Raw genomic sequence first — 13215 nt, 5'->3', positions numbered from 1 at the left:
ATTGAAACTGTTTGTTTCAATATAATTAGAGACTATATAAAAAGCTTTTATTAAGAGTAAAGCATCCTTGCAAGAGCTTTTATAAAAATGTAAAAGTGTTATGACATAGTTTACCTCGATATTTTTCAATTAATTTCATATAATTGTCCTTATTTGACTTATTTAATATCCTTTGAAAATTAAATATATCAGATGTGTTGAATTATTTGTTGTTTTAACTTTGATAGTTATTAAAATCATCACAGTATGCATTATATAACTATTTATTTCCATATCATTTTCTACAACACAACAATTTTCATGTGATAATGTCTGTTTTTTCTAAAATACTAAGCTTCATCCTTCTTTCCAAATGGATTCATTTTTGAAAGCCAGGATGTTGTGGACCTGAAACATTGTCATTTATATTAACTGTAATTTTAAATTCAATAAAAAGTAAAAATAATGAAAAGCATGAAAATGTCTTCCTTGTTATATAATTATAACAAAATGACTTACGTAATGTCCTCAGCAGACGTATTAGCATCAATTCCTGCTGCCTTAAGTTTTTCAACTAAATTTTTTCTATAAACATTTTTCAGAGGAATTGGTTTGTTAGCTGCTTCTTTAATTTTTGCAACTTTACACAAAGCCTCATACCAAGTTAAGCCATACCATTCGATTTCTTCTGGGGTATACTAAAAAATGTATATTTCAGTAAAATATTAACTAGAAACTAATAATACACATGACTACTGTTACTTACAGATGACAAATATGTTTTATATTCATCATAGATCTGTTTTTGCTTGGCCGGGTCGTATGCGTGTCTCGGACATCCATTCATCAATTCAATAAGTATTTGTTTTTTTAATTTTAAGGCTAACATTGAGGCCAGATCACATGCTGGTGTTTTCAGCAAATAATGATCAAATCCATAATGGTCATTAATAAGCTTTATTGCTCTGTCAGTAACTGTGACAGACAGGTGCGTGTTTAAGACATCTGATTTAACAACAGTCCTTTTAAGCACAGGTACCCAGTAATGAGGAACTCTGCGTTTTTGAGGATCACGCTTTTGAAAACCTACAAAAATAAAAGATACATTCAATACTCATTAAAAAAAAATCAAATATAATAAGAGAAAACAGGCTTACTTACCTTTAATTACTGCTTCACCACCCCAAATTCCTTCATGAATTTGATGAGGCTGTTTCAAGGGAAGAGGTATATTTTGCACTGGGAGGGTTTCACCAGTAAGATCATCACGCTTCCATTTGCTATCCTGAGGGATAAAATGCACAGCTGCTGGTTTCAGAACCTTCCATTCACGCCAAAATTTTTTATATGCAACAGGTAGCTCAGCAGCTATACCTATGTCAAATCTGTTTTTCTTCTTAAATGTCTTCGACAACTGGCGTGCTGTCGCCTAAAAATATAAAATGATAAACAAATTCTGATAAGGTCACACGTTCCTCATTGTCAACACAGTCGACGTGATGCAACAAAAATCTAAAACTTGTTTACGAAACGTAGTGTTAAAATACCTGAATACGGGAAGTGGCCATTTAACTTTTAGTTAACGAATCATGTAACAATAACAATTTACTTAAAATTCTATCTACAAAATACTAAATATTTAAAATAAAATTTGCACTTTGCTACTATATAGTCAGTACAAACGTCAAGTAAGTTATTTAAAGGTGACAAATGCCAATTCTCAATCTGACAAATTGTTGTTGCTGTAGTTTTCAACTCTGTGCCTTAGAAAATTCAATCTGTGCTGACGTGGACGGTGGATCTTTCATCATAGAAAATGGCAAGTGATCGAGTGCCAAGTGGTTGCTAAATATTTTGATTCCTAATTTTTATTGTATTTCTCTTTTAAATCCTTTTATTCGCCTTAATTTAGTGCCGAGTCATTATCAATAGTTATTTGGTGCTATTTATAAAATCGTTACCGTATTCATGATTTCATCAGATATTCAAATATGTCTGACAATAAAAACATCGACAATCCTGTTGAAACGGAGCAATCTGAGGTCGATTCAAATATAGCAGTGTCTCGATGCGATGTGGCAAGTATTACGAGCAAAAGCAGCATTAATAATTCTAAGGTATTTAGTACATTTTAAATTACATATAATTTAGGTGACTACTGATATCACGACAAATCTTGACTATTATGAAATCTAGGAGCTTACACTTTAATGAAATTTATTGTTATACTATTTAAAAGTACTGGTATCCTTTAAGGACTCTACATTTATAAAATTTGGTGGTAGACATTTGATAACTTAGCAAGCAATTGAGAAAACATCAAGATATTTTCCAATTTACAATTTTTTTTTAGATTTTAAAAGTTGGCTAATTCATATATCATAATTTTAAGTTGCACAGTGAAGTTTTTTGTTTAGCCAAATTTCTAATAACCACTAACAGAATAAATTATTTTTCATTAATACAACATGATTTAAACCTTATTTAAATTGTATAATGTGATCAATAAATTGTTTGCAAAAATTTTGTCTTTCCAGCTGACAGCAGAAAGACAAATTAAATTTGAAAGAGCCCAAAAGTGTTTGGAAAATGCTGCTCTGGTATCTAAAAGGATCAAAGAGCATAGAAAAGCCACAGCTGAACTGTTGGGCCGGCCTTATGGTAAATATATTAAAATTAATACATTCAAAAAGCCTGTATCCTAAGTCACATCTTTGCAAATGTATCTAACTTCTCTTTAGGCAAACTTGTTTGAATGGGGTCCATTTGGTTGTCCTATCTGTTTTTTGTTATTTTTTTATCTATTTAGTTTTTCCACAAAGTGTAGCTTTGCATTGAAAAAATAAAATAAATATATTTACATTCCAAATATTACTAAGTAGAGAATACCAGTACTATCTGCAGTGGTTATTTAATGCTGTTTTATGATATTACTATAGTAAAAAAGTCACCCAGAAATCATATAATCTATAATTACTATTCCAGCAAGATAAGATGTAATTTTGTTAAGAATAACCTCCATTGATTCTGTCCTCTATTTTACAGAAGATGATAATGCAGACAATCAATCAGAATTGGCATCCACCATGAGTGAAAAGACAGGATATTCTGTTGCAACTGACACTTCCACTACGCTGTCTGTCCAAGATGCACTTAACAGTTAGCAAACATTGATATTATTATTTGTAATGCACTTGAAAACATTTATCTCTTATTGACTCTTGTAACAAAGATATGCCTATGTCTGCAGATGTGGGGTCAATTTATTATGTGTTATCATATTAATCTTTCCTAATATAATGCCTATATAGTTCCAGGAATAAGCGAAAGTTTAGCAAACACTTTGAAACAAAAAGAGATATTAATGCAAAGGATCAAGCAATACAAAGAGATAAGCAAGAGGCCGAGCAAAACAACCCCTCTTGTTAAAAAGGAATTAAGTCATGAAAGTTCAGAATTGAGAAAGGTAAATAAACTATTACCACAATTATAAATTTAACTTAATATATATTTCATCTTTTTTAAAATAATATTTAATTTGAATACTTACAACGAAAAACCACATTAAGACAAAACTTAAACAACTCTTTGGTAAAAATTTATGTGCATTTCAGAGTTCTGACAAAGAAATTTCCAAGTTAATGAATGTTGTGAAAGACAAAGAAAATGCCCTAAGTATTGTGCAAGGGAAAATGAAGGCTATGGAAACAACTATTCTGGACATGCAGGAAAAACTTAATGAAAAAGACCAGATAATTGAAGCAAAAAATAAAGCAACTACTATTATATCAGATAGTTTAACAAAAAAAGGTAAATAGAAAAAGGGAGAAAATTAACAATTTCTTTTATCTAAGCAACTTTGTTCTTTTTATTTTAGTAACAGGGAAATGAGAGTTGAGAGTTTATTGCTTATTTATATTAAGAAAATTTTGAACAAAGTCTAACCACAAAACACGTATATGTTTCAGAAAAAGATGCAATGGACATATTGGACGATACTAAAGAGCAGATGATTAAAATGCAGAATAACTTTGTTACAATGGAAGCCGAATGGAAAGAGGAAAAGATGACACTTTTGGCTGACATAGAAGCCAAAGATGATCAACTCAAAAGTCTTAGAGAAGCCAACGCTATTCTTGAAAATTCGCGATTTGAAATTAGTTTGGCGAATTCAAGGTTATCGGAGGAGCTCGAGTCGAAGGCGAAAGAAGTTGAAGAATTACAGGACAAGTTGAGTAAAATGAGCAGAGACCGTGCCGAAGATGAACCGGGACGACAGTCGGAGGAAGAAAAAGGCTCAAAAGAAGTAGCCGATATGACAGAACTGACGAGAAAAATAGAAGTATTGGAGCGACTGAATTTTGAAATCAGGCAGACTAATAAAGAACTAGAAATTCAACTCGCTTCGATAAGTAAAGAAGCAAAATCCCCTTCTATTTCACCTTCTAAAAAAGCGAGTCCTCTACCGACACGGAAAGGCAGAAACACTGCGTCTAAAACGAAATCGCCTTGGAGTAAGCTTTCGGCCGAAGCCCTCAATCAAGATCCCGAAAAGAAGCCGACGAAGTCAGACATTCCCAAATCAGAAACGATCGTACAAGCTCTCAATAAGGATTTACTGGAGAAGGACTACATTATATCGCAAAAAGATACAATCATTCAAGAGTTGACTTCCTCTAATGATCGTAAGGAAAACGTCATCGAAGAATTGAAGTCGCAACTCTTATCACAAAAACAACCAATTTTCGAAAAAGTGGATGTAGCTATAGAAACGGAAAAATCGGACCTTCACCCTGAAACGAAAGATACGGCGGCCGTCGACGGGAACTCCGAGGAGAGATCGAGAGCGGCTCGGGAGCAAATCGCATTATTGACGGAAGAGATAGATGCGGCGAATAAGAACATGATAAAAGTTAAATCGAATTGCAAGTTAAAACTGAAGCAAATGCAGAAGACGATCGATAAGTTCGGTTCGGTGTCGGACGCGAACGCCGAGATCGTCCGACTGAATGAAGAAATTCATCAACTCTCGCAGAAAGTGGCCGAGCTGGAGGAGGAGAAGGGCAACTTGCAATTGCATTTGGTGGATTACGATAGCGGAAGGCGTGAGTTCGCATTTTCATTATTTAACAAATTCATGTCAATTCCTTGATGCCTTATTAGAGATACGACTTCAGTCTTCTTACTTTTCAGTCACCGACACAGATGTATATAAGAAGATGGTGGAGATGGAGAATTTAGCCGAGGCCAGGTTGAAATCGATAAGTTTGCTCGAGACGCAGAAGTTTGATTTAGTTCAAGGTAAATTTTATTTTTATAACGCACTTTTGTTTCGTTGAGTTCTTCAGTAGAGTAATGTTTACTGTGACGATTCATTTCAGAGTTACACGTATTGCAACAGAAGAATGCAGAAATGGAGGATAAAATTGCAGATATATCTCAACTTGAAAACGAACAAGTCTGCTCTGAAATAAAATCGGTGCAATTGGAAGAGCAAATCGACGGACTCGTCGCTGCCAAGAGAGAACTGGAGTTGGTCGTTGAAAACCTGAAACTGGACAGAGAGCACGTCGAGAGGAACATCGACTCGCTCAAGACTGAAAAGGAAGAGCTGTTGCAGAAGTTAGAGCATTATGTCCAAGAAAATATGGATTTAACCGACAAATTAGAAAAACTAAGTGCCGAAAAAGTGAGTTCAGCGGAGTCGATCGAGATCGTCGAATCGTTAACGACACAAGAGAAGCTAGAAATAGAAGAATATAATAAAGGAATTCAAGCAGAAAAAGCGGACGATAACAATTTTGAGTCTGCTGAGCCACCGGTCTCTTCTGACAGTCCTAGTATAACCAAACTGATGCAAGAAAATGAAGAACTAAAGAGCAAAATAGAATTATTTTCGCAAGAGAGGCAAGAAGTTATGGAAAAAATGAATACTATATGTACAGAAAATAATGCAATTCATGAGAACATCGAAGACTTAGAAAACCGATGTCGTAATTTGCAAACAAATATCGACCAGTTAAGTTTTGAAAAAGCAGAACTACTCAATCTTAATAAAGAATTGAACTCTCAAATAGAAGAGTTAAAACATCAACGGCTCGACATAGTCAAGGAAGCCGCCGAAGTTAAACCTATCGCAGCCGAAGACACGGTCGATAATCCTCTCGAAATTCACCAAGACGACAAGGCCGTGGGAGACAAAGCCTCGAAAGGAGCGAAATCTGTGAAGCAGTTGACTAAAGAAATATTGAAATTAAAAAATATCATTAAAGAGAGAGAGGATGACATAGCAGATTGTCAAATGAAAATACTGTCTCTAGAAGAAATCCAAGAAAAACAGAGTGAGTTAACGCAAAGTAATGCAGCATATGAAGTTAAAATCAAACAACTGTCAGAAGAAAATAAATACCTTAAGATACAAAATGATACCATGATGAATGACAAAATTGAACAAACCCACCTCAAAGACACGATCGAGCCTTTGCAACACGAAATTCAACGTCTCCAAAGAGAGTATAGTGCCGCTGTCAATTCTCGGGATGCTAAAGTTCAGGAATTAGAGCATTTGTTGGGCGAATATGAAAAACAAATATTTAACTATAGTAATACATTACAGCAGAAAGATAAAGATATCAATGAATATGTCAATCAAGTTACTAAACTAAATGATGTCACTCAGAAACTCAAATCAAGAATAGAACTTTTCGAAGAGGAAAAAGCAAATGATCAAAATGTTGAATTGATTCAATCTTTGAACCAACAAATATTACTTTATCAAAATGCGTTGGCCGAATGCGAAGAAAAGTTAAGAACACTGGAAGAAGAAAAGGCTCAATTGGCATCTATAAAGTCTAAACTCGAGAGCAAACACGTAATGCTCGAGTCGGAGCTCTCAAAATTAAAAGAAACTCATAATGAAAATCAAAAATTAATTGAAGAGTTAAAACGTCAACAACAAAAGCAAAGAGAAGAGTGGGCCGAAGTCATGTTGCAGGCGAAAGACCGTGATGAAGAAATCCATGAAATAAAATTGCAACTTAGAAAAGAGTCTATTGAAAACGAAAAGCTTAGAACTATGTTACAGCAAAAAGAACATGGCTTCTCTGAGCTAATGGCTGAACGCGAAGAGCTCAAGAAGAAACTAGAAGTCATTTCTCACGAAGAGACATCTAAAAGTGACTTAACGGCATTAGAAAATAAAAACAAGGAATTAATCGAAAAATTGAAAAAATTTGCTTTAAGCATCAAGAAAAAAACTGCTATGTATTCTGATTTAGAAAATAAATTTAACGATATGCAAAACCTCCTTGAAATTAAATCTGAACAGTACGAACAAGCAATGATACAAGTCGAAACTGTTCCAGCGTTACAAGACAAGTTAAAGTATGCAAACGAAGAGCTGAATAGAATTTTAAGTGAAAAGAATATTCTCGAAGATAATCTTCTCGGTGCGCGGTCAGAATTAGAATCTTTACAAAAGAAATATGAAGATGCTCAAGAGGAAATCATAAAATTAAATGAGTCGTTAAGTACCCTCAATATGGAAGTTAAACTTAATCGAGACGAAAATGTGACCTTAACTTTGAATATGGAAAGTCTTACGAATAAACTTGTAGAGTATGAAATAGAACTGAAAAATAACTCAAATCTCCTGACTAAAATAACCTGTTTAGAGTCTGAACTCGATCAAAAGCAAATGCAAATAGCCAATCTAACCGCGGAACTTCATAGTAAGGATCAAAACATAAATCAATTGCAATTTGGACTCGACGCGAAGGTTCAGGAGCGAGATATGTATATTGAGAATTTGCAGTCTGAATTAGATAAATATAAAAATCGAATTTACCGCCTAGAAGAAAGTATTTCTGTGATGGAAAACAGACGACAATCTTTAGAGAGAAAGGCGGATCAACTGGACACGCAATTACAAGAGAAACAAAAATCTTACAGCGATTACTCAGTTCAAGAGGATGAGTTAGTTACGCGTTTAGCCGCTTTAATGGATCACGATAGGGTTCTTGAAAAAGAATTGCATGAAATAGAAAATGACAATAAAAACCTGCAATATAAAATACACGACATAAATGAAGATTTATCGAAGTTGCAGAAGAATAATTCAGAGTTGCAACAGTATTGTGCTAATTTGGAAAATAAGTCAGCTAAAGTAGAGTCATTAGAGGCTGAAAATAGTTCATTGCAACAAAAAATTGAAAATCTTGAAACTAGTTTGAAAAAATTACACAATGAACATCAACAAATGTTAGCTCAGAGGAAAATGGAAATGGACGACGTAGAAGCAGAATTTAATATTCAAATCGAAGCAGCTATAAAGGAAAAGAAACATCTCAGCGAAAGCGTTGAAAAATTAAATGAGCACATTCAAAGATTGCAAAGTGAAATTCACGATTATAGAATAACAATTGAAAACCTACATATCAATCTTGAAGAACTATCAACAGAAAATAGAAAACTGGAAGAACCATCGCCAAACGAAAATACCGCAAGTCCAGATTATACTGAACAATATATAAGTGAAATCAATAGATTAAACGCCATCATTAATAGTAAAAATAGTCAAATTACCGAAGAAATGGATAAAATACAGACATTGCAAGCTCATAATAACTCTTTAAAATGCGCAGCAGAAAACAATGTCGCACAGCTATCTGCAAAGCTTGAAGAATCATTCCAACAGCTGCAAGACTTGTCGCAAGAAAATGAATCGTTAAAGAGCAACATTCGTGAGCTTAATATTTTAATTACTCAAAAAGAAGATCAAATCAAGCAGTTGATTGAAAAGAAAAAATTAGTTTTTGAGATGAATATACCTAAAACAGAGGGAATGACTATATCGTCAACTATTGAAGAATTGAGCGATGAACAAAAATCTTTGTCAGCACTGGAATCTCAGATACTTTCAGATGCTGAAATAACCAATCAAGAAATTAATACATTCAAAAAAGTTGACGCAACAAACTCTGAAAAGCCTATTTCGTATCAACAATCGGACGGTTCTGTAGAACCTTTGATTGTCTCAAAGAAAGCTTACATGTGCTCCAATCCCGACAATAGTAAAGATGTGGATCCATTTAATTCAGATGAGGGCTGGGGCCTGGGGGAAAGCGAAGAGATATACGAAGTTACTCCAGGCGTTACTCAATTAAATCAAGAAATAAAACAACTCAAGGATAATAATGAGAGTTTAAAGAAAGAACTCGATGCTTCTAATAATAAATTATTAAGAGCTATTAAAAAATTAAAAGAACTTAAAAACGCTAACGATATGATAGCCAACGAATTAAAAATATCAAAACAGATATCTAACTCTTCGATGTTAGATATGGCTATTGAAAGTGAGTTATCTAGCAACCTTGAGATGTTGGAGAAAAAAGTACAAGAACTTAATGACACGCTCAATAAAGAGAAAAAAGACAAAGAAACGCTCACTAAACAGAATGAAATCCTAAAGAATGCCAATGATAGATTAATAGAGTTGAAAGAGAAAATGGACAATGAATTGGAACTGTGGAAATATAATTTTAAACAAGCAAATGACAAAATATCTTTAAATCAGCAACATCATTCTGAAGTTCAGCATGAAAAAGTTCAGACTTCAAAAATAGATTCAAAACTGGAAGAGGACATATTAAAACTTGAAAAAGAAAACGATGAATTACAAGGGCTTGTTGACGCTGTTAAAAGCGAAAATGAAAAACTGTCAGATGAAATTACTACATTGAACAAAGAAGTGTTAACACTTCGTCAAAAATGTCTGGAAAAGGACGATCGTGACTTACTTAAAAAACAGATAGAGGATCTTATAAATACAAATAATGATCTATCTGTCACGTCTCAGAAATTACATAGTGATATTTCGGCCTCAGAAGATCGTTACGTGCAATTAGTAAATATTAACGAAGATTTGAAGGCTTCTTGTAAAGAAACCGAAAACGACAAATTAGACTTGATACAGAAATGTGCATTTATAGAAACTGAAAATGTAGCTCTTAAATCTCAGAATGAAGCAGCTTTAAATGAAATAAAGTCTCTAAGAGAAACTCTTGAAGCTATTCAGTTGGAATTATTACAAGAGAGACAAAATCTAGAACAACTACGGAATAATAATACACTTTCTGACAGAAATGAGATAATTGAAAAAGAATGCGAAAGTTTAAAAGCTCAACTAGAGGATGTTAACAGACGTAATGAAAGTATAGAACTTGAAAAAAGCACTATAACAGAAAGTTATCAAGGGCAGATAAGTGAACTTGAATCGAAAATTGACAAGTTGAATTTAGAAAACGATCAACTATTATCGACTGTCACCGAGTTACGGTCGTCAGTATCGAGTGCTATGGATCAAAGGGGATTTGAAATAGCAGAACTGTGGAAGCAACATTTAGCACAAAGGGAGAGCGAATTCCAAACTAATGAACAAGATTTGAGAATGCAATTAAATGCCTCTGAGAGTAAATACGAGCAACTTCTTGAGAGCGTACAGTCATCCACACAAGAGGAAACAAATAAGATCTTAATATTAGAACAAGTTACATCCCTACAAAATAAATTACAAGAGAAAGAAATGCAATTAAGTAATTTACAAATTAAATACGAAGATGTCATGCACCAACTGGATATATTGCGATCGGAAATGGAAGATGAGAAAATGATACACGAGAACAAAATTTTAGTTCAACAAGAGGAGTACGAAAAGATCATAACTGACATGAGAAGCGAAATTGAGAAACAGGACGAAGGTAGTGATGCGGTCAATGCTCTTCAAATTGAGTTGGAGGCCACGAAGTCTGTCAACGACAGTTTGAATCAACGTATAGAAGAACTTAAATATAGTTATGAATCAAAAATATCTGAACTAAGCAAAGCCGTTCAGCAAAAGGAAAGTGAAATCTTCCAAAAAACGCACGACTATACAATTACTCTCGCCGATAGAAATAACGAATTTGAAGTTGTTAGAAAACAACTTTTGGAATATGAAAGAAAAGTTGAGGACTTGACTTATGAAAAGGAGTCTGAATTGGCAGTTCTTAGGTTGAAGATGCACGAAAACACCGAACATTATCAGAAATTACGTACAGAATCAGATAAAGAAAAAGTCAAATTATCTGAAACGTTAAATGAAAAGATTATCGAATGCACAAACCTCAATAGACAAATAGTCGATTTGAATAAAATATTAGAAGAATACGCAAACAAAGCGGCTGAAACTCAACTAGTCTTGGAGAGTCAAGAGTTAGAGATTGTGACGCTTAAAGATGAAATAGAAAGCATGAAGACGACACTGCGAGCCGCCTCTACAAGAATAGAGAAACACGTCACTTTTGCTTCCGATGCTAAAAGCTCTGGCGACGGCGAAACAACAACGAGTAACGAGTTACTAGATGCGGTCCCGAGAGCCGAGTTGGATTTGGCTTTATACATGCTTCACCAAAGAGACGTGCGCTGCGAAGAACTGACGATGGAATTGACTCAATTGTTAGAAGAAAGAGATACATTACAACTCCGTCTGTCCGACAGTTTGCGTTCTTACGAAGAACTCAAATCGCATCACGGGTCTGTCGGCCTCGATAATTCAATGGACCTCAGCCGAGATACGATATCTGAACTGCCAAGCTTTAGTGTAGAAAAGGAATCCCAATTCGCCGACGTTCATCGTGCGCAAACATCTAGGAGTAGTAGTATTTGTGAGACCGACGGAGACAAACCAAAACTACAAGCGAAGTAAGTACCTCCGAAAATATGATGTTCTCTGCCATTGAGTCGGGCGTGATTGTGAAATGAATTGCAGGTTGTCCGAGCTGCGCAGCGTGAAGCACAGTCGCGACGTGCGCCTTCGACACGAAAGCGAGCAGCGACAGCTCGGCATGAGGCTCTTGCAGCAGGACGTCGCCAATCTGCCTCCTCAGGCGAGGGAGCAGCTTAACCAGGCTCACCACACCCTCTGTGAGTTTAATACTTTATGGTTGCTTTCATTTCGCACGAAGGATCAACTAAGCGAAGGCCTAAATGCACAATCTTCTAATTCTTTACAAAGTGGTTTTATATTTCCAGCCCGTGACTCTCAAAGCACTCCCACAGTGCTGCTGAACTGGCTCCGAGGGAAGAGCACTCCAAAAGTTGTCCATATGTAAGTGAATGTTATGTAGTTCGTAGGCAAACTTAGAAGACGGTCCGACTGACATTAATCAAAATACAATTTTAACCAAATGTTGTTATTTTCTGCTAAAATCCAAATCCATTATTGTTTTTGAATAGTTGGTATTACGACCAGCCGTCAGTATTGAAATTGTGATGGGATGTTTAGAAATTGTTGCACTTGCACTCGACACAATTTGATAGAGTTTGCGAGACAAACGTGTAATTGTGGATCACTCGCCACCGAAACATAAAAGTGTAGTTTAAGAACTTCCCTATCATTTAATCGCGCTAGTTGTCTTCTTAGAGAATAATTATAACCACAATATTTCAAATCGTGCTATTTTAGTCCAAATGTTATTTCTAATAATAAAACGCAATATTACAACAAATATCGCGAACGAACGACCTCGTATGTATTATAAATGCATCATTTGACCAAAATTTAAAATGGTGCTTTTCATTGACTGCTAATAAATGTTATGATTTTTTTGTAAATTTATATAAATTTCTATCATTTGATTTATTGGGAGCTTCCACGTTGCGCTGCCATGTTTGTGTATATATATATATATATATATTTACCACATTGTATGGTCACTAATGTGATTCTGCAGCATTTGTATATTTAATTGTAAAAATTCTGAATAAATTATAATTTCAATACACTTTTTTATTTATTGATAACCTAAACCATTCATAGTGTTACTAATTCGTTATAGATTCCAACCAAGAATTCATACGACATTATTGTACGGTAGCGTAACACTTTGCTTGTATGGTGGATGGTGGGTGGAGTTACATATAAACTATTAATGACGATTGAACTTTGGAAACCGTCACGTGACCAAGCGTGAGCTATGTTCTTCTTATACAATTACCAGAGTAGGCACTCGTGTCCAAGTATATTGCTACTATGAATTTTCATGGGAGAGCTGCAGATTGCTTCGTTATTACTTCTGCGATGATGACTTTGTATTTTGAAGAGGACAAAACTCAAAAGATATCACCCTGCGTAGACAGTGATATTTACACATAAGTAAATCCTTAACATTAGATATGTTGGGGTTGTCAAGAAAAGGC

General features: G+C 34.7%; 2 protein-coding genes across 3 annotated transcripts; one reads left to right on the top strand and one right to left on the bottom strand.

Annotated features, from left to right (window-relative positions):
* Positions 1-247: 247 nt before the first annotated feature.
* LOC125061229 (39S ribosomal protein L28, mitochondrial) lies at positions 248-1687 on the bottom strand. The gene is made up of 5 exons (XM_047666547.1): positions 1527-1687; positions 1141-1408; positions 746-1065; positions 499-677; positions 248-387 (listed from the first exon to the last, which is right to left on the bottom strand). Exons 1-5 carry the CDS (start codon positions 1545-1547, stop codon positions 330-332), a joined length of 846 nt encoding a protein of 281 aa, XP_047522503.1. The 5' UTR covers positions 1548-1687; the 3' UTR covers positions 248-329.
* Positions 1688-1772: 85 nt separating this feature from the next.
* LOC125061226 (protein lava lamp-like) lies at positions 1773-12796 on the top strand. Of its 2 annotated transcripts, XM_047666537.1 has the most exons (10): positions 1773-2096; positions 2517-2640; positions 3025-3138; positions 3291-3445; positions 3594-3789; positions 3948-5084; positions 5173-5280; positions 5361-11718; positions 11786-11940; positions 12049-12796. In XM_047666537.1, exons 1-10 carry the CDS (start codon positions 1971-1973, stop codon positions 12126-12128), a joined length of 8553 nt encoding a protein of 2850 aa, XP_047522493.1. In that variant the 5' UTR covers positions 1773-1970; the 3' UTR covers positions 12129-12796. The 2 variants fall into 2 exon arrangements, with proteins under 2 accessions (XP_047522493.1, XP_047522494.1); XM_047666538.1 differs by lacking the exons at positions 1773-2096; positions 2517-2640; positions 3025-3138; positions 3291-3445 and having other exon boundaries at positions 3680-3788; positions 3946-5084.
* The last annotated feature ends 419 nt before the right edge of the window (positions 12797-13215 follow it).

Source organism: Pieris napi, chromosome 23 (assembly GCF_905475465.1).
Source record: "Pieris napi chromosome 23, ilPieNapi1.2, whole genome shotgun sequence".
In the NCBI taxonomy this organism is placed as follows: domain Eukaryota; kingdom Metazoa; phylum Arthropoda; class Insecta; order Lepidoptera; family Pieridae; genus Pieris; species Pieris napi.
This window is presented reverse-complemented; position numbering and strand designations above follow the sequence as displayed.